At 44.8% G+C, this 21,592-nt stretch overlaps 1 protein-coding gene and 1 pseudogene across 1 annotated transcript; both read right to left on the reverse strand.

The window, feature by feature from the left end:
• Positions 1–9,054: 9,054 nt before the first annotated feature.
• On the reverse strand, positions 9,055–10,772 carry LOC136503039 (IAA-amino acid hydrolase ILR1-like 9; annotated as a pseudogene).
• Positions 10,773–16,204: 5,432 nt separating this feature from the next.
• On the reverse strand, positions 16,205–20,141 carry LOC136506023 (uncharacterized). Its single transcript, XM_066501152.1, has 7 exons — positions 19,929–20,141; positions 19,485–19,606; positions 19,263–19,322; positions 18,255–18,371; positions 17,987–18,106; positions 17,564–17,888; positions 16,205–17,456 (listed from the first exon to the last, which is right to left on the reverse strand). The coding sequence occupies exons 1-7, from the start codon at positions 20,139–20,141 to the stop codon at positions 16,251–16,253; spliced, it is 2,163 nt and encodes a 720-aa protein (XP_066357249.1). The 3' UTR covers positions 16,205–16,250.
• Between the last annotated feature and the right edge of the window lie 1,451 nt (positions 20,142–21,592).

Below are 21,592 nucleotides of genomic sequence, written 5' to 3' on the forward strand. Positions count from 1 at the left end.
GCAGCACTTTTCTGAGTAAAAAAAAGAAAGAGTTAAAGGCAAAGAGGTGCAAAAACCAAAAGAAGAAAAAAAAGCCGCACCTAAAAAAAGAGAGAAAAAATAAAGAAGGAAAGAAAAAGAAAGTGAAAAAAAGTTCAGAAGTGCTTGCATCCTTTTGAGTCCTTGTGCTAAGTTGTATTGTATTGCTTGCTTGAACTAGTTTCAGGACGAGTTTAGGCCAGCGACATAGACTAGCTTGGGACTACTTTTCAATCTTGCAGTTTCCTAATTAAATTATTGCTATTCCTTGCTACTATATTATGCATGTCCAAGCTCCACTTTCTTCTAATCAAGTACAGGTTTGCCTTACAACTGTTACACTCAAGTTACAACGGTATCACAGTCACCGACCGATTGCACCGCCTGTTGCTTTGGTAAGAACACTTATAAGACAGTGGTAAGACGCTTGAGAGTGTGTGACTTTACTCCTTGACCACATCCTATAGTAGCTGATAGGGATATTACTTTTGTGTTGTCTTTTACTATCTTCTAACAATGATAGGTTGTTCGTATCCACCGACTTATGATGGTATAGGTGCTGATGAGTACATAGAGTGAGAAATTGCCATAGATAACATATTTGCTACTCGCTTTATGTGTCCAAGGAGGAAGGTAAACAATGCAGCTAGTGTTTTGCGACATTCTATTTTATCTTGGTGGGAGTCTTTAGATCCTTCTGATAAACCTCAAACTTGGAATGATATGAAACTCCTTATGTGAGAAACCTTTGTTAATCCACCTCCTGTTTTGACTTCATATGATGAGGTGCACCATTTGGAGGAAGAGTCTGTTGTTATTCCTCTTGCTATGACTAACCTTCTGCAGGATAATATACATAAGCGAGAGGATGACATGGAAGAAAATGAGGAGCTCACAACCTCATATGCAAATTCAGAACCATCACTTCACAATGCATCTATTACTCCTGCTGAAAATACAGGTAATGCCCATGGTGCTACACTCATGGAAGGTGAAAATTGTCTTAATGTACTAAATTTTTTCACAAACCATGCTATCATAGAGCAATTGTTAGTGGAACCCTCTCTTGATTTATCTTTGTTTCATGATAATTTGCTTGATGTTCCTTGTGATAAAGATGAATTGGTTGATGATGCTTCAATTTTACATGTTTTGGAACCAGTCACTTGTGCTAAAAATAAACATGTTATTCATATTGTTACTAAAACTGATAAGCTCAAACTGTTGTCTTCTTTACATACTTTGGGTTATATTGAATTTGATGTTTTGTGTAACCTAGATTGTTTGGAGGAGAGCCTTTTTAAATATACTGATTTGCCTTGGTTTTCTAAATACACATATCATGTTATTGGCAAATATAACAACAAAGGATAATATATGATACATCAAGTATACGTTCGTAGTAATATGAATTCTCCTTTTGTTGTACAAGATTATGATCGTTTAGAGGGCAACCATAATAATACAAATATTTTCTCATGTTCCTCAAATAAACAAGTTCACTTCCAAGAAGGGGAGCATTGTTGGTTGTTACCTATGTCTGCTAGACCATATATTCCAAGAAGGGGAGCATATTTTTCACACATATATTGCAAGTTTTTTATCTGTACGTTGCATATGTTTTGTAATGGCTTTTATTAGTGTTTTTAGGTGTTTTGCAACTGTTTTAGACGTATATTGCAAGTGCTTCAGCTGTTTTACACATATACAAGTGTTTCATCTGGATATTGTAAAAGTAGATATGATGTTGCACATGTTGCTATGGGACCCACTTGTCGTAGCTGCTTGGGGTGCCGCCATGTATGCGCGTGGGAAGCGGAGGGGGCGTGAGCGGTTCCACGCGTGGTCTAGCGGCGCGAGCGATGTCCGGGTTGCACGGGCCCCGCATGGGCGCAAAACGCAGCGCGGCGGAGCGCGGGAGTCTGGACGCGACAGTCCATCCGGACGTTTGGGCGCTAACACTGTTGGTTCAAAAAAGGAAAATATGTCACTGGAATGTGAACACATGAATCATACATGCATCATAGGGCGTGTTTGGTTGCCCGCATAAGGGCAAACCAGGCTCTCCGGATGCAGCCTGCTCATGTTTGGTTCCCTAGCCACCCTCCCGACCCAGGCTCCGCTCGTGCAAAAGCCCTCTCCTGGCCTGGCTCGCGAGGAACGCCCAAATCGGCTGTTTTCTTCATCCTGGCTCGCTCCGTGCTCCCGCGAGCTCGCGCGCCTGGCGATTCAGTGCGCGGGGAGATGGCACAAAGATCCTAGGGTTACCTCCCCCGTTCCCGCCATTCACCGCCTATATATCTTCCCTCCCGCCGCCTCCCTCTCTTCTTCTTCTTGTCGCTCCCCGTCTACGCCGCCGGTAAGCTCCACCTCCTCTTCCTCCTCCCCTCGATGTTCTTGATGGATTCGTGGCCTCCTAATGCCTACCCCATATCTTGATTTGTTGCAGGTGCCGTGGATTTGCGTCCTCTCGAAGCAAGTGAGTTTTTTCCCTCCTCTTTCTCCATTTTTCTGTGCGATTTGAAACCCTAGGTCACCATTGTTTGTTGATCTCGCTGCAGGCACACCAGATCTGATTTCTTGGCTGTTATTGCGGTATGGATCCTTGTTCTTAGGTCTCATTTTGTTTTCTTGTTTTTTTCAAGTAAAAATCCTATTTTGTGTATGCTAATCCTCTTTTCTTTGCTTGTGTGCTTGCAGATCTGAGCTCCCTCACCTGCTAGGTTGGGCTTTTGCTGGTGCTGCTGCTTGTTGACGTGGGTATTTTGTATATCTACTCCCCCTCTCGCCTCCCCCCTAATCTGTACCGTGCGATAGTGAGTCCTGCGTTCTTGGATTCGGATGCATGTCCTACTTTGTGAGATTATGAGCAAGTATATGAAGTTGCCATTTTGTCTGAGCTATTGTCCAAGTCTGTGATGATTCCTTTTATCCTGAGCTATTGCCTTAGTCTATGATGATGCCTTTTTTCTGAGCTATTGCCCTAGTTTGTGATGATGAAAGTCTTATTTTTAGCATGTTCTAGTATATGATGAATCCTTTTTCTAAGCTTTTGTCCAAGTCCATGATGATGACATTGTCATTCTGAGCATTTGTCCTTAAATTCCATTCATTTTTTCTAGATGGACTTGGAAGAGAAGAGATGCATTCTTTTTGCTCGTGCTGCTGCTCTTATCACTGCTATGTATGCCCTGCTGTTTGCTAGACTTAGAATGCTACAGAGTCAGTGGCCTCAGATCAGTTATGGTCCAATGAGCATTAGGGATGAGGAGCGCCAAAGGAACTTGAACTTAATTTACAACTACAATGATATAGAGTGTGTGAATATGCTTAGAATGAGAAGGGCACCCTTTTTTAGTTTGTGCAACTTGCTTAGGGAGAAGAAGCTACTTGCTGACAACATAAATTCTTGTGTTGAAGAGCAAGTTGCAATGTTTCTCCATATTGTTGGTCATAACCAACGATTTAGAGTTGTAAAGCAAAACTGGAGAAGGTCTATAGAGACAGTCCACCGCCATTTTAAAGATGTGTTGTATGCTATTGGTGAGCTTAGACAAGAGATGATTAGACCTCCAAGCAATGAGACACCAGTAAAGATTAGCAACGGCCATAGATGGTATCCTTACTTTAAGGTAAAAAAACCTATCATATAGCTGCTAGGATATTATTGCATTAGCTCATGTCAATTTACTATGCAATTTTGGATGCCATGTAGGACTGCATTGGGGCCATTGATGGGACTCATGTATTTGCCAAAGTTCTAGCCAAGATGCAAGCTGCATTTAGGGGTAGAAAGAATGCTCCCACACAAAATGTGCTAGCAGCAGTTAGCTTTGACTTGAAATTTACCTATGTGCTAGCTGGTTGGGAGGGATCAGCTCATGATGCCACAATTCTTGCTGATGCATTGCAGAGAGAGGATGGGTTGAGGGTTCCACCAGGTAATTAAATCAACTGTGATAATAAGAAGCAAATGTAACTGCAAAATGATGAATCTAATTGAACTCCACATTTGTTTTAGGCAAATTCTTCTTAGTAGATGCTGGATATGCTTGTCGGCCTAGATTTCTTCCTCCTTATCAAGGTTGTAGGTACCATCTTAAAGAATATGGGAATAGGAACTACCCAACCAACCCAAAAGAGTTGTATAATTTGAGGCACTCTAGTTTGAGAGTAACTGTAGAAAGGGCATTTAGGGCTCTGAAGAATCATTTTCGCATCATTGACACCAACAAACCATTCCATCGCTTGAGGACACAAATCAAGCTTGTGCTTGCATGTTGTATAATGCATAACTGGATCCTTAGTTTTGGGGTTGATGAGGTTATTCCAGAAGAGTTCTCTTGGGTACCAAATGACACAAATAGTCAGCCCCATCCTGCTCATATGGATGACAATGCTGCTTGGGCACTTCAGAGGGATGAATGGGCTAATCACATGTGGGCTAATAGGGGTCTTTCTAGAATCTAGAGTTCTATTATGTATCATTAAGTTGCCTGTAATTTATTTTATTCATGGACAAATGTTGTTTTTTTCCTGTGATTCTACACTTGATCTGAGACTTTGGGCAATAGCAATGATGTTTTTTTTCTATGATACTACACTTGATCTGAGACTTTGGGCAATAGCAATGATGTTTTTTTTCTGTGATACTACACTTGATCTGAGACTTTAGGCAATAGCAATGATGTTTTTTTTTCTGTGATACTACACTTGATCTGAGGCTTTGGGCATGTGCAATGATGTTTTTTTTTCTGTGATACTACACTTGATCTGAGGCTTTGGGCAATGTGCAATGATGTTTTTTCTGTGATACTACACTTGATCTGAGGCTTTGGGCATATGCAATGATGTTTTTTTCTATGATACAAAACACCTGTGCTGAGGCTCTGGGCATGTGCAATGATGAATTAGGCTATGGCTGAGGAGATGATGGCTGCTGATGAGCTTGTGTTCCCTGGACTGGATGGTGGTCTTTTGGCTGGTGACAATGTGGTTGCTGGGGATGATGTGACTGGTTTCATACCAGCATCACAGGAACCTGCTCAGCAGAGGACCTCTCTGAGGTGGACTGAGCCCATGTCTGCCTTTGTGCTGAAGCAGATGTGCCAGCTCATTACCACTAGAGTGAGGACTGATAAGGGCTTCAAAGAAGTGCACCTGAACAAGGTGGCAAAGGCCCTGCAAGAGTTCTGTGGTCATAAAGTTAGTGGTACCCAGGTGTACAACCACCTGAGGAAGTGGAGGCAGAGGTGGGTGAAACTGTCCAAGCTGAGGGACCTTAGTGGAGCTCAGTGGGATGAGGACAACTGCATGATTGTTCTTGAGGAGGAACACTACAATGGTCATACCAAGGTGAGCAAGAACCTGTGATACTACAACTTGATTTGTTAGATGACTCTTTGAAACATTTTGTCATTATGGCTAACAAGGGATAGTTCATTATGCAGGACCACCCCAATGATGCTCCACTGCTCAACAAGCCCATACAACACTACAAGCAGATGATGGTCATCTTTGCCAATGGTCAGGCAACAGGCAAGTGGGCTATGGGCTCCAATGAGCCACTTGGCACACCATCTGACTGTGCTGAGAGCTCACTGAAGACTAAGATCCTGAACAGTGGCAAGACTATGACTCCTGAGGATACCAAGAGTGAGGGAGGAGTTGGTAACAAGAGGAAGAGATCCATGCTGGCAGAAGAGGATGTTGTTCTGTTCACTGGCATGGCAGAGGCAGTGAAGGATGTTGCTGATGCTATTAGGTCGACCAAGGTTGAGGATTCCCACCCTGAGCTGTATGGTGCTGTTATGTTTGTGCCAGGCTTCACTAAAGAAGCACTGATGTGTGCTTATGGCCATCTGCTGGACAACAAGGCCTTGGGTTCAGCTTTTGTCAAGATGTCTGACTCCCACCGTGAGCTGTGGCTAAAGACCTACTTGGCCAAGCACTACTACATGTGAAGGCTTCACAGCTTGGGGTTGATCCTTTTGTGCAGTGCCTCTTTTGTGCATACCTAACTATAGCTGGTGGATGTGTAGTGGGTTGACCTTCTCTTTTGTGCAGTTGATCTGATCCTGCATAGCTTACTTACTAACACTAACATATAGTTAGTGTCTTAGATAACCCTGCACCTACAACCTAGATCAACCTAGTGGTGGCAATCTGACCATGAGTCCATTGCCAATGGTGTGAACCTTGTGGTTCTGAACTTGATATGGACACCAGTCTGTGCCTGTGATTTGCACAATTTCATTCTGAGCACTTGCCTTATTGCCTGTGATGTTTGTTTTCTTATATCTGAACACATGTCCATTGCCTGTGATGATTGTTTTCTTATATCTGAGCACATGTCCATTGCCTGTGATGTTTGTTTTCTTATATCTGAGCACATGTCCATTGCCTGTGATGCTTGTTTTCTTATACCTGAGCCTGCATTCTTTACCTAGCTGGTGCATCTCTTTTTGCCTATGTTGACATTGATGTGAACTTGATGATCTGAGAACTAATCTGATCTTGTTTGCCAATGATGTGACCATTTCAATATGAGCTTTTGTCTAATGCCAATGATGACGTTTTTTAAAACTAAGCACATGCCTTGTGCCAATGATGAGGTTTTTTTATATATACTGAGCACATGTCTTATGCCAATGATATTTTGGTTTATTATACTGAGCACATGCCTTATGTCATTGATGAACTTTAATTTTTTGTTTGTCATTCCATGGTCTAAAAGCTGAAGAAAAAATGAAGCCGATGGCGTGTTCGTAGTGGAGCATGCGGTATGCAGTGCAAAGAAGGATGTAATATTCATTGCAAACAAAGTGTTGTAGCAAAATGATGTAATTTTTAGTGGAGGGTGTAATAATATTAGTCCGGGCTTTAGTAATTTTAATTTAGCTTTCCAAAATGATGTAATATTCATTGCAAACAAAGTGTTGTAGCAAACTTTGGACTTGCTGGTGGTAACCTTACCACTAAATCAAAGTGGTAACTCCACCAGCTTCTATGCAGGCAACCAAACATGGTTCCTGCATCCTCTTGATTTGAATCCGATGCAGGTTCAGGAAACCAAACACCGGCTGCATGTGACCAGGCTGCTGGGAGCCAGCCAACCAAACAACCACCCCTTGCATGCGCTCAGCCTGGCCAAAGGGGGCCTGGCTGGCTGATGCGAGCTAGGCTGGGCTGGGAAGTGAACCAAACACGCCCATAGTAAACCATGTAAAACAAACCTTGCCACAGTTAATACTCCGCGTGCACTCATCAATAGAGAGATCTAGATACCCAACGATAGAAATATATTCGTCCCTTTTATATTATAAACCATTTTAATATTTGTTATAAGTCAAATTTGTTTAATTTTGATTAGATTTATAGAAAAAGATCTTTTACAATAGTTGAGAAAGTACGTTGGTACTCATGTTTTTCTATTTTCTAAATAATTAATTAAGAAATATAGTATAGAGGGTATTTTAGTAATATGGCTGCCAACACGTGCGTCTGTGCGTGCTCACAGTCACAGCAGGGAGCAGCGGGGTGCTGTTTTCATGAGAAGTATGATCACAACTATACCTTTTGAACTCCAAAAGTGAATGAGCGACGTCCAGACTCCCATGCCGGTAGCCGAGCCCCAAGCTGCACCAGCAATGGTGGGTTACTAATCTGTAGGATTCGTGTTTGTTGGTTGTTGCAAAGGGGGAGGCGGCGAGGTTGACGTTCCTAAAGCGATGCACGGACTGACGGACACGGTGTGGCCGGACGTCCTGTCCAGCGCCAGCAGCCCACGGGCGACTATGGCTCCGGCGTGGCGGCGCCGGCAACTGCCGAGATCTCCGGTGGTGGAGAATCCAGCGGGCTGGCGTCATGCGTGGCCCAGGTGCGAAGTGGATGAGCATGATGGGCGGCAGCGTCCAGGCGAAGGCGAGCAAGTGCTAGGAAGAAGACGATCTTGGACCCCCTCCGCAGCGTCCCAATCGATTCAGCTTACTCCATCACTCCATGGCTTCGTGCAAACTTTCCTCTCCTCCACGGTGCGCCACGAGTGTCCTGCAGACCCACAGGGCGGCGCGAGTGGCATGTGGTGGGGCGGCGGCAGCTCGACGCAAGTATCCTATTGCGGCACGGCGCAACGCGAATGGCGGCAGTGGCGCGGCATGAATGCTTTTGATTGATAAAATGACTGATTTACCCTTATTCGAAAATAAAATATAAAATGAAAAACAGATCTAGCTTCACATAATTTGATACTATCCCCACCTATTTAATACCTCCAGGTACTTTTAGTTGGGTATCTTCTATTTTTTTATCATCTCGCCCAATAGATAGCTCATGTTTTTTCCGACCATTATAAAATTTCTCTTATAGAAAATATATAAACATCTACAATATCAAATAAATACATTGTCAAGATATATTATATGATGTATCTAATGAATATTATTTAACATTATAGGTGTTTGAGCATTTTTTTTATAAAGTTGATCAAAGCTAGATAAGTTTGACTAAGGAAAAAGCTAAAGTACTTTGATTTGGAACGGAGAGAATACCATTATATTGTTGAATAGATTCCAAATCTGTTTTGAATTGAAGTGTTTCAATTCTTTAAAATGATAAAAGCTTCGATGATATATCTAGTCTCAATATCCTTGAATAGCCTAAATTGAAGTTTTTGATGAAATAAGCGAAGGACGTTGTTAATCCCCAAGGCTGTGGGACAACGAAACAAAAGAAGAACTTATCTCACTTCCACACAATGCAAAATGAGAGTACTCATCTCACTTACACGGAATGAAAAAAATGAGAGTTGCTATATTTTAAGTGACTTAATTTCTAGACAATAATTTTAGACAACCAACTAGTACTATTAAAAGGATAGACACTTAACAAATTTTTTCTACAGTCAAACAATAAAAAAATTATATGCTGTCTAAACAACAAAAAATAAAGCACCTAAAATATAGGAGAAGTGATGAAAAATATATCTAACACCTCAAAAAATTCAAACAAGCTACTACTCTCCATTTAGGTTCACATTCATGCATGTTTCTTCAAGAAATCAATTGCCACGGCGGCATGGAATGCAGCTCCGACCGGAAGCGCATCCTCATCGATCACAAAGTAGGGGGAGTAAGGTTGCTTTACTGCCACCATTGTGCTTTCATTGCCAACTCCAATGGTGAAGAAGGCACCGGGCATTCTCTGCGCATAGAACCCAAAATCCTCCGCGCCCATCACTTGAGGAGCAACCTTGACGTTATTTGCCCCCTGCAAGCTCTCGGCCACTGCCTTTGCATGAGCATACATTCTCTCATCATTGTTCACAGCAGGATAAGGCCGCATCTTCTCCTTCATGAAGTCCACAGAAGCAATACAGTGATGTGCAGAAGACTGTCCTACAATCTTACATGCATAGAAGCACACTTCTCAATTGCAGTAGTAGAGACTATGCTGATATGTTTATACAGGTTCAGGTTTTAGAGGAAGTTAGTTACCTCTTTAATCCTCTTCATGAGATATGATAAACCTTCATCTGAAATGCTCCTCATGGTTCCACCAAAGGTCACAGACTCTGGAATAACATTGAAAGCTTCTCCTCCTTTCACAAAAGTGATAGATACCACCAGGAAGATTATTCAGTAGCAACAAAGAGGCATCAATCTTTCAGCATTTCTACGCAACCCATTCATACACACATAATTTTTTTTTGCAACGCAGTGTAGTAAGCTTAACATCACTTACTGCGCCATGGAGAGGATCGACTTCACGAGCAACAATTTGCTGAAGATTGAGGATTGCAGTGGATGCATGGATTAATGGGGCATTGCAGCATGACCACCTTTTGTTACATTGATCTCTAATCCTAAACTGGGCCCAACGGGCCAATTGGCCCTTTGATCCGCGACCTGATCGGGGCGCCCAACCCACTATGGCTGGAGGGCCCCTGTCACACTACGTAATAAATAGAGGTGGGGGACCGACGGCTCTGAGTATGAGGTTCGCCTGAGCCGAGCTCCCCACCTAAATCCCTAATCCGATCTAGAGGGTGCGTAACCAGTGACGGAAAGCCACCAGCTGCGCCGCCACCGGACTGTGTCACTGGACTCCACTGCCTTCACCGCCCATCACGTCACCGTCCTCACCGACCGTCGCTGCCCGTGCGCAGACTTCACCAACGAACGAGATGGCGGCTTCTGGACCCTCTGTGGTGTCAGGTTCGACAACTCGTTCTATCTACTGTCATTGTACTAGTAGATGTTCTAGGACTCATAGTTTATCCAAGTGCAAGTAGACCTGCTAGACCTAACCCTAAATGATCTTTTCGATCTCAACAATGGTACCAGAGCCAGGTCTTCTAGGGCTTTTAGAGCTAGAACGGGTGAACGACAAGAAACAGATTAGATCCGTTCGGATATGAGAAGAGAAGAGGGTCACCGAACCCTAACCCTAATCGGGTGAAGAAACGAGTAGGACAGAGGGCCCGGGTTTTAGAAAAGAACTCGAATCCGAGCCTAAACCCATGAAAAACAACACGGGGAAGATAAACAGTGAAACCATAACCCGAAACCTAATCAAACCCTAACCCTAACCCCAATCGATGAAACCCAAGAAGAGAAACAAGATCCAGAAGGGGAAGAAGGGGAAGGCACGGCCTCCACGAGCACGGTAGGGCACCGCCGCCAGGTCGCTCGGTGGCGGCGCGCTCACCCGTTGGGGAGCGCGCACGCCGGTGAGGGGGCCAGCGACGGCGCCATGGCTTGGCTCTCTGCGCTCACTATCGCTCGGTGCGCTGCGGGGCTAAGTGAGAGAGGGAAGGAGAAGGAGCGAATGGAGTTAGGGTTTTGGGGGAGGGCACCGCGTCGCCGTTTTTTATCCGCCGAATTCACAGCGTAGCCGTCGGATCGGAACGGATGGCGCCGGTTGATCGGGCCGACTTGCGGCCCAGGCGGGCGAACGCGCCGCGCGGCTTTTGTCGGCCTAGTCCCACGTTGCGACCTGGGTACGGGTAGCGCGGGCGTAGAGGAGTGGGCCGAGCTGGTTTTTGTTGCTGGGCCAAGGAACAGTGCTGAAATTGAGTCAGTTTTTACCTTTTTTATTTTCCAGTAAAAGTTTATTTCCTAGAAAATGGATAAATGACTTAAAGAAAATAAGAAAAGTGATTTTTCCTATGGGTAAAATTCACTAAATTGAGATTATTTTTTCGCTGCTAAAGAAATTGTTTATTCTCCAGTTATTTTGAACCAACATGATATTTAATTGGAGAAAAAGAGATTTTAACATGATTATGATGTTGTTATTTTCTGACCAACGTTGTTAATAACAATATCATAATTTTAATAATTTTATGCATTATTTTTATTTCTGCCCAACGGTGATGTAGATTTAATGTATAAACAGTTGTATGTTTTAATTTTGACCAACGTTGGAATCAAGACATGCAATTGTTGTTATTATTTATGTTCTCACTCTATATGAATTGTGTTTTCGGGCGGATACAACTTGATGGGTTGTATCAAAGAGATCCCCACCCTCAAAGGTGACAACTACATAGAGTGGAAGAAAAAGATTGACCTGGCCTTCATCTTGGCTGAGGTGGACTAGGTAGTCACCTCACCGTGTTCCACTGAGCCTGTGGCACCGGTGAGGGAGACAAACGAGGCTGATGTAGCTTGGGCAACTAGAGAGAGAGATTTTACATCACAAAAGATGTCCTATGACTTTGAGCATAGGAAGTGGGTCACTGCCAATAAAAAATGATTATGTGTGATAAAGAACACGATTGAACCTGTAATTATGGGCTCAATCCCAGAGTGTGACACGGTCACCGAATACCTCGATAGAATAAAGAGTCAGTTCACTGGCTCTTCAAAGACATATGCTACCCAACTAAAAAAGTAGCTGGTGACAGAGAGGTACTCTGGAAATGGTGGCATAAGAGAGCACATACTAAGGATGAGCAATTTGGCATCCAAGCTAAAACCAATAGATCTAGCTCTCAAGGAAGAGTTCCTTATCCATCTGATTTTTGCTTCCTTGCCAAAGGAGTTTGATACTTTTATTGTCAACTACAACATACAGCCTGAGAAGTAGGACTTAGAGAGGCTCATGGCTATGTGTGTGCAAGAGGAGGAGAGAATGAAAGTTGCCAATGATGGCACTATCAATTATGTGAAAGACAACAAGAAAAAGAATAATAATGCTAACTCCTCCTCAAAGTCAAAGGAAAAGGGTCCTATGCTGCATCAGCCTCATCTGAATAAGTTCACAGTAGAGAAAGACCAGTGTCTCTATTGCAAGAAGATGGGACATTATAAAAAAGATTGTTTCGATTACTTAAAGTTGATCATGGCAAAGAAAGGTGAGAACATTATTACGTTCATAAATGAATCCCTATATGTACAGTATTCAAAATCTACTTGATGGATTGACTCAGGTGCAATTGTTCATGTTGTTAATTCTTTACAGGGATTCCGTTCGACGAGGACTACCAAAGAAAAGAAAGACACGTTAAAGTTGCAAATGGAGTCCGAGCAGATGTTGAAGCTGTTGGTGATCTTTCTCTAAAGCTTGCTGATGGCTTCATACTTTTACTTAGAGATGTACTTTATGTTCTCTCTTTACACAGAAACTTGATTAGTGTTTCATGCTTGGACAATGATGGATATGATTGCCATTTTAAAAATGGCAAATGCAAGATAACATTTAATAATGCATGTGTTGGTCTTGCTATCTTACAAAATGAGTTTTATTTGTTATCACTACGTGATGATATAAATGTTGTATGCGATGATGGGAACGTTGCGTGCGACAATGAGAATGTATCCTCGTCTGCGGATGTAAACAGAAAATGAAAGAGAGATCACGATGCGTCATTGAAATTATGGCACTATCGTTTAGGTCATATTTCTAGGGGGGAATAGAAAGACTAGTTAAGAATGATATTCTTTCTCCATTAGAGTTCTCAGATTTAGAACAATGCAGAGAATGCATAAAAGAAAAGTACGTAAAGAAAATTAAGAAAGATGCCAAATGAAGCGTAGAAATTTTACAGATTATTCACACATACATATGTGGTCCGTTTCCTATAAAAAGTGTGGATGGTTATGATTCATTCATAACATTCACAGATGATTACTCCCGTTATGGCTACATTTATCCAATCAAAGAAAGAACAGAAGCATTGGATAAATTTAAGATATTTAAGGCAGAAGTTGAAAACCAACACAATTTAAAGATTAAGATAGTTAGGTCCAACCGTGGGGGGGGGGAGTACTACGGTCGGCATACCCCATATGGCCAAGTTCCTAGACCTTTTGCAAGGTTCTTACAGAAGAATGGCATAGTAGCTCAGTATTCTACACCGGGTGAACCTTAGCAGAATGGAGTAGCTGAAAGACGCAATCGTACCCTGATGGATATGGTGCGTAGTATGATAAGTTACTTCACCTTACCGTTGAGCCTATGGATGGAGGCGTTAAAAACCGCCATTCATATTCTCAATAGAGTACCAAGTAATTCGGTGCCTAAAACACCATATGAGTTGTGGACAGGAAGAGTACCCTCACTAAACCACTTACGTGTGGAGGGGGAGTCCTACTGAGGCTAAAGTATTTAACCCAAACATTGGGAAGCTAGATCCCAAAACAGTAAGTTACCATTTCATTGGCTACCCAGAAAAGTCAAAAGGTTTTCGTTTCTACTGTCCAGACAGACATACAAAGTTTGTGGAAACGAGACACACTGTCTTCCTAGAGGATAAAATGATGAGGGGGAGCATGGTAGCTCAAAAAATTGACCTTGAAGAGAAGCGGGTGTATGCACCCACTCCGATGATTCATGAGCCATTTTTCTCATTACCTGCTGTCGCTACACTGATAGTGCAAGATATTGTGGTGCCAGCACCTGTTGTTATTTCGCCTATGGCAATAATGAATGACGATGAGGAACTTGTTCTTTAGGATCCTGTAGAACCTATTGCCACACATGAGGGGGAGCAACAACAACCTCAAACAGAAGATGTGCCAAATGTGGAGGCCTCTAGAAGGTCTCAAAGAGTTAGAAAATCAGCTATTCCTGCTGACTATGAAGTATACAACACTAAGGAATTTTAAATGGAGGATGATCCCACCTCATTTGAAAAAGCCATGAGAAGTGATCATTCATCAAAGTGGCTTGAGGCCATGGAAGATGAAATGAAATCTATGAATGCCAATAAAGTTTGGGACTTAGAAATAATTCCTAAAGGAGCCAAAATAGTAGGCTATAAATGGGTCTACAAAATAAAACTTGACTCTCAAGGGAATATACAGAGATATAAAGCGCGACTTGTGGCAAAAGGCTTTACACAAAGAGAAGGCATTAATTACAATGAGACCTTTTCTCCAGTCTCATGTAAGGATTTCTTCAGAATCATAATGGCATTAGTGGCACATTACGATTTAGAATTACATCAGATGGATGTAAAGACGGCATTTCTCAACGGGGACTTGGAGGAAAATGTTTGCATGGCACAACCGAAAGGTTTTGTCATGGAAGGAAAAGAACGAATGGGATGTCGCCTAAAGAAATCCATTTATGGATTAAAACAAGCTTCAAGACAGTGGTACTTGAAGTTTGATCAGACAATAAGGAATTTTGGGTTTAAAGAGAATATAGAGGACAATCGTGTCTATGCAAAGTTTAAGAATGAGAAGTTTATCTTCCTTGTCCTGTATGTGGATGATATATTACTTGCTAGTAGTGATGTCAGTCTACTACTGGAGACAAAGAAGTTTTTGTCCTCAAAATTTGATATGAAAGATCTTGGTGAAGCTTCGTTCGTTCTAGGGATCGAGATTCACTGAGATAGAAGTAAAGGGGTATTAGGACTGTCACAAAAGACATATATAAAAAAGATCTTAAAGAAATTCAGTATGCACAAATATAGTCCCTCACCTGCTTCTATAGTCAAGGGCGATAGATATGGGGATTGTAAATGCCCTAGGAATCAGTATGAGATCGATCAAATGAAAACGGTTCCATATGTTTCAGCTGTCGGAAGCTTGCAATATGCTCAAGTATGCACGCGCCCTGACTTGACATTTGTTACCAGATTACTTGGCAAATTCTAGAGCAATCCTGAAACAGAACACTAAAAATTAGTAAAGAAAGTCTTACGTTATTTGTAAGGAACAAAAAGCCTCATGATGACGTATAGAAGATCATATTCACTCCATATAGTGGGATATTCAGATTCTGATTATGCGGAAGATGATAGAAAATCCACGTCTGGATATGTATTCACTCTCGCAGGGGGAGCTATTTCATGGAAAAGCTCAAAGCAAACCGTCACTACATCGTCCACAATGTATGTCGAGTTTATAGTGTGTTATGAGGCAACGGGGCATGTGAACTGGCTAAAGAAGTTCATATCCGGTTTGATGGTGGTTGACGATATCTATAGACCACTTATGTTATACTGCGATAATAATCCGGCAGTAGAGTATGCTCACAACAATAAGTCAAGTGGTACTGCCAAACACAGTGATGAATCTTTTTAAAGTCTTATATTGATAACTTTTGAAATATTCTATTTATTTGTGAACACGACACACATGCATAGATTTGTCCTAAAGGCATTTTTGTAATCTCAGAAATTTGTTGCATTTTATTGAATATATACATTATGACCATACTATAACTATATAGCCATATAGGAAAAGATGGTGAAATGTAAGTATATATCTCTATTAGAGATCGTGCCACTTCTAAAATGTAAAGTACTATGCAAATTTGACTAGAGGGAATATTTATTCTATACATTAGCAAGGTAGGGTGTTTGGTTCGAGGAATGGATTAATCTATCATCTTTTTATTCTTTATTTTTTATTTTGTTTGTGGAATGGAATGGGTTGGGGATGCATCATCACTTTATTCCTATCAAGCTAATTTGAGAAATGAACCAATAAATTGAAGGAATAAGCTCATCATATTCCACCGCATCTAAAAATTGTTTAATTCCTCAAACCAAACATCTTGTGACTATGCGAAAAGAGAGCAAAATATTAGCGCATTTCTGCAAAATCTCCCAAAATTGCATCTCATTTCACACTCTAGTGTTTTAACTTCATGGGTTCCCCTACTGCTGGTATTATACTTTTACATTCAGAAATAATCCCCCCTCTCACTGCTCCAACATTCTTGTAAAGTAAGGAAACAATACAGTCCCTAGGCGACGGTGACCATGCCATCGGTCATGCACGCCGCGTCGTCGTCGTGGGATCTCGGCAGGACCCGGGAGGTGCCTCGAGCCGGACGTAGTCGTACAAGACTCCCAGGAACTCGCCGGCGGCCCTGGTCTGCGTGATGCTGACGCTGTTCTCGCCTTCCTGCAGCAGGTACCCCCTGATCGGGAACTCGAAGCTCCACTGCACGCCGTGGATCCCGTGCCGCGCGATGGCGTTCCCGCCGCCGAACTCCGGCGTCGTCAGCTCCGCCACCCCGCCGCCCCTCCCGTTCACGCGTACCTGCAGCCTCGACATCTGCGCGGCAGCGAGCGCGACGCGCAGCGTGTAGGTGCCGTCGGCCACCACGCGGTCCAGCGTGAACCGGATCTCCCGCGTCGTCGGCGCGTACTGCCCGTCGCCTACCTTCCTGGTGACATGCGCGAAGAACCAGTCCTTGGGAGCGTCGCTCTGGCCGACGGTGAAGACGGGGTCGCCGTCAGGGTACAGCTCGGCGTACCTCGCCCACAGCCCGTACTGCCTGTACCTGTCCTTGCTCAGGAAAAGCCTGTTGGCGTATCTGGGATCCACGTCGGGGACGAAGAACTCCGCGGCGGTCCGGTCGGGGACGCCGATCTCCCACACCGTCGGGCCCGACCTCGGGGGCCGGAACACGAGGTCGCCGAGGTCGACGACGGCGCCGCCCGCCGTCACGGTCACAGACGAAGCGGACACGTAGTCTCCGAGGACCCCGGGAACCCACGCGTAGAGGCTGTACACTCCCGGCCGGACGTTGGCGATGGTGAATCTGAAACCGCCGCCGCCGCAGGACCCGTCCGTCGTGGTCGTCGTCCAGAACTGGTAGCCCTTGCACTCCGTCGCCCACGAGCCAGCCTGCCCGGGCGCGGCGAGCCCGACGTACGCCGCCGTCCCGGCGGGCACCGGAACATCGTCGTCGGTGCTCGTGAACGTGTCCCTGACCACTAGCCTGCCGGTGACGGAGCCCCGCTCGGCGGCCTTGGCGAAGTCCGGCGACTCCGGGAAGCTGTACGGCCACTTGCCGGCCTCCGCCCGCGCCTGCGCCTTGGCGTCGGCCCAGAGCGCCCTGAGGTCGCCGCCTCGTCTGGGGCCGGAGTTGAGGTAGATGAAGACCGGGCCCATCACCTTCTTCCAGTACTCGCCGTTGCCGACGCTGAGCACGATGTCGTTCCCGACGTAATGCGTCCCAAGAAACATCTGAGATCAAAGTTCTCAGTTTCTTTCAGATGGGTTTCCATGGATTTGGAAACTCATTGATTTGGTCGTTGAAGAAGGACAGGAGCTGGATCGATCTTTGATCTTACAGTGAGTGAGGTGGGGCCGACGTGGGAGGTGAGCTCCCGCTTCATGGGGCCGCCGCTCTTGAACTCGTTGCTGGGAGTGATGACCCAGAAGCCCATGGGGCTGGGGTGTCCGCCGCCGCCGGTGATCCAGCCGTGGACGGCGTTGTCCTTGTTGTCCATGGAGTACTCGTACTTGTCATCCACCTCGCCCTTGAACTGTGGCTCCTGCGGGTTCACCAGCAGCACGGCCTCCTTGTAGGCCAGTGGAGTGCCACGTGGCTCGTCCCTGTCCGCCGCGCTCGGCATGTACCTCTGTATGTCGTCTGAAATCGCCATGTAGTTGAACCTGACATACATTGATACATATATACAAAAATGTTTAATTTTGGTCAGCTGATCGACATGCAAAAAAGAAAGAAAGAAACGGGTTCTTTGATTTCTCACTTGTCCGTGTTGAGCTTGAAAGCGAGCCTGGCCTCGGTGATGTTGAGAGCAGGCCAGTCGCTGGCGTGCTCCAAGATGGCGTAGCAGTAGAACCCGGAGCTGCCTTTCAGCATCACAAGCCTGCATGAATAACAAACTGACAATTTTCATTTCTGGAAACGTAATTTCGTCACTGTAATAACAAAATAATATGATCCTTTTGAACACTGAATGAATATATGAAATCTGAAAACTACGAATTCGAATAATTCGAACATCGCCGCGGCACCTCTTGTCAACATTTAGGCGAACACTATCTTGGCGTGACGGATTGTATGTGCTGCTGAAAGAGAGCTCCACTTGGTCCTCAGTTGAAACCACGACCTTGAACTCCGTACTGTCCAACCTGTACAGACGCTGCAGTTAGTTAGTTAGTTTCATCCAAAAGGACCAAATTTCAGCTTGTGCACATGCGCAAATATATGCTTCATTTCTTGGGCTGTTGCCTTATTGGTCCTTACCCCTTAGCTTGGAGATTATTATTAGTGCTCCGTATGTTTGAAAAAAAATGTTTCTTCTCAGATATGAAATCATGTGAACCAAGCAACAATATTTTTGCATGCTGTGCTATTACATTTTTTTCAGTGCTGGTTTATTTGTGACGGTGATTAACGCTAGCACTGAATTCCAGAGTTCAGAGCGAGCTGGAGGAGCACTTTACAGTGTGGATGGATGGGGTGGTTTGGTTTGGTTTGGTTAGTCCTTGCGCTTATGTTAGGAAGCCTGCCTGCATGCATCTTTTCGGTGCACATTATGTTCAGGCAGAGTACATACTCAGCTGATCTGCTAGCTTTTTCTACAGGTATTGCATGCATGCTTGATTACGTTGTTGCATTGCCTAAGCTAGGTAGAGAAACTTGTTCCCAATCTGATTGTTGATCAGGCCTGCGTCTGTGACGGCACTCCATGAATCCTGTCAGTTAAGGCATGCAGAAATTTGGTCGATCGGTGCAAGTTATGTCATCCGGTCAAGAGTGTCTAATTAAACTACGTACGCAAAATTGTTTGTGTTTGTGAGTTGCAGCGGCGAGTACAGTTAAAGCAGCAGTAGTAAATAAACAGCAACACTAAAACAACACCGTTATATATCTGAAGAATTGTATGTCTGGAGTTTCAGACATGCAGGCATATCATCAGCAGTTCAGCACACCAAGGAGGTGGGTGGTCAGTGAAAGATCATGGGGGGTGGGGGGGAGTGGAATGTATACAATATTATCATCAGCAACTGAAAACTCACATGTCGATCATTCCTCTTGGCTGATCGGAGCCCGGATAGTTCCACACCACATCCCAGTACCTGAATGCAACAGAATTCATTCATCACATACTACAGAGATATATTTATGTATATACAAATATATATATATATATATATATATATATATATATATATTTATATTTATTTATTTATTTATTTATTTATTTACTACCCACCCTCCTGAGTTTTTTTACTACCCACCCTCCTGAGTTTTCGGTGCCGTCGAAGTGCAGGAGGTTGCGCTCGCCGGTGTAGCGGACGCCGGTGATGTGGCCCTGCGGCTTCGACAGCGTCACCTGCACCACGCCGTTGTCCAAAACCACCTGCATGCCAATGCAATACACGTTGGTACATGCAGAAATCGAGCACGGCAACATATATAGCAGGATTATATATACATATATAAATTGTGGCAAATTTAAAACATGGAAAATATATAAGTAATTTATTAGTGGCAGCAGTAGGTAACTGTAAATGCAGGCCCATAGGTAAGTAATTTGATTGATCGATTACTTAGTAGTTAATTACTACACTGCAGTAGTGACAAATAAAAGATATCCTGCCTGTGTACGTATATGTATGGAAGAAAAAAAAGATACGAGTAACCTACGCTAATTAATTCAGTAGGCTAGCTAGTATACGCACCTGATGCCGATCATCGTCGACGCGCAATGTAACGCCAGGGCCCGCCGCCGGCGACCTGGCGGCGGCGCCGCGGTGCGGCAGGGAAAATGGCGACCACCACGACGCTCCGACGACGCCGATGTGCAGGGTCACGGTCACCACTAGCAGCAGCAACACCGACGACGACGACGACCTTGTTATCCCCGTCCCCGTCCCAGCAGCTGCGGCGGCCATGGCTGACTATTGCTCGATGGCCGGCGGCCGGCGACACTGGCGCGCCCGGCCGGAGCTCGGGCACACTGCCAGTTAAGGAACACAGCTCGTTTGCTTGCCAGCTAGCTTGTTTGAGGGAGCTGGGCTGCGCCGGAGCTGACTATATATACGCACGAGCTGACGAGCACGAAGCCGGCCACGAACCGATCGGATCGGCCCGCCGCGGTTGTGTACAGTGTACGGCGGTTCGTTAGGCGCGGCGGCGGCGCAAGTTGCGCGGTGAGCAGGGCTCGAGAGAAGGAAGGAAGGCTCGAGGGCTGGATTGTTCAGGGCCTGTATGGGCAGCTGCTAGCGATGGCAATGCCTTTTTATAAAGGCCGGCGGCGCACGGCACGGCACGGCTCATCACATCAGCTGGCCGGTAGTCACCTCGCCGTTGCAACAAGCTAGCTGGAGCTGCTTTGCATGCCGCCGGCGCTGCCTCGATCAATGCTCCCGTACCCGATCCGGTTGCAACCGTATCTTTCTCCTCTCTGCTTCTACCAGTGCTATATATAGGATAAGAATGCAATATGCAAGCAGTCATACGTCACTTTCTTTAACTCCCAGAACGGACTCTACTGCTACAGCAGTTCAGTGGCTTGCATGCTCATCCAGTCATCCTCTCAAAAAAAGAAGGGGATAATATTGGGACATGCCGGCCGGTGCGCTAGTTGTGTACGTATTACAAATTGGTAATGCTCAGGGTCGGACGTATCAGACGCCACTTCCCAGGCTTGCGCGATATGTCTCCTCCTCCTCTGGATGTCTCCTCCATCTCTCTCAAAAAGATCTTCCTACTCAGCTCCGCTTCACAGCGCCATACGGCTGTCATCCCGCCCCACTCCGCCTTCGCCGCAGCGGCCATCTCCCTCCGCATGCCCTCATCTTGCGCTGCTCGATCCTAGCTCCTGCCCGTCACGAGCCCCACCCGCGTGGTTGGGCGCGCCGCTCGCCTCTACTAGCCATGGTGGTGCCGTCGCGCGCCTCAGGTCGATCCCCACCGAGCCAAGGGCACCCATGAAGCGCGACCCGTGCTGCTGGTGCTCGTGCGCTGCTGCTCGGCGCCGACTCCCACTCCGAGGCCGGAATCAACCAGCCCTGACCTCTCCCTCCCCCTATGTTGCAAATGTAAGTTTTAAGTGTTTCAGATGTTATCAGAGGTATGTTGCAAAAGTTTCATACGGATGATGCAAAAAGTAGATCGAGATGTTGCATATGTTGCTAGTGTTTTAGAGGCATGTTGCAAGTGTTTTAAAGGCATGTTGCAAGCGTTTGTTCAAAATATTTCATCTATTTCAGACGTATGTTGCAAGTATTTTTTATCTGAATGTTACACATGTTTCACACTGAAAGCATCTAGGCCCCTTGTTGGATTTCGGTGATTAATGTCAATACAAGATTACTATGACTAACGTGTATTTTGCAGAGGC

This window comes from Miscanthus floridulus, chromosome 14 (assembly GCF_019320115.1).
Source record: "Miscanthus floridulus cultivar M001 chromosome 14, ASM1932011v1, whole genome shotgun sequence".
NCBI classification, from domain to species: domain Eukaryota; kingdom Viridiplantae; phylum Streptophyta; class Magnoliopsida; order Poales; family Poaceae; genus Miscanthus; species Miscanthus floridulus.

Bases quoted from the DNA above. Each gene is read 5' to 3' on its own strand.
- LOC136506023 (XM_066501152.1), bottom strand. From the start codon at position 20,141: ATGGCCGCCGCAGCTGCTGGGACGGGGACGGGGATAACAAGGTCGTCG. The intron at 18,372-19,262 runs GTGAGTTTTCAG...GCGTCTGTACAG, and splicing joins CCAAGAGGAATGATCGACAT to GTTGGACAGTACGGAGTTCA. The intron at 17,457-17,563 runs GTAAGATCAAAG...CTTTGATCTCAG, and splicing joins TCGGCCCCACCTCACTCACT to ATGTTTCTTGGGACGCATTA.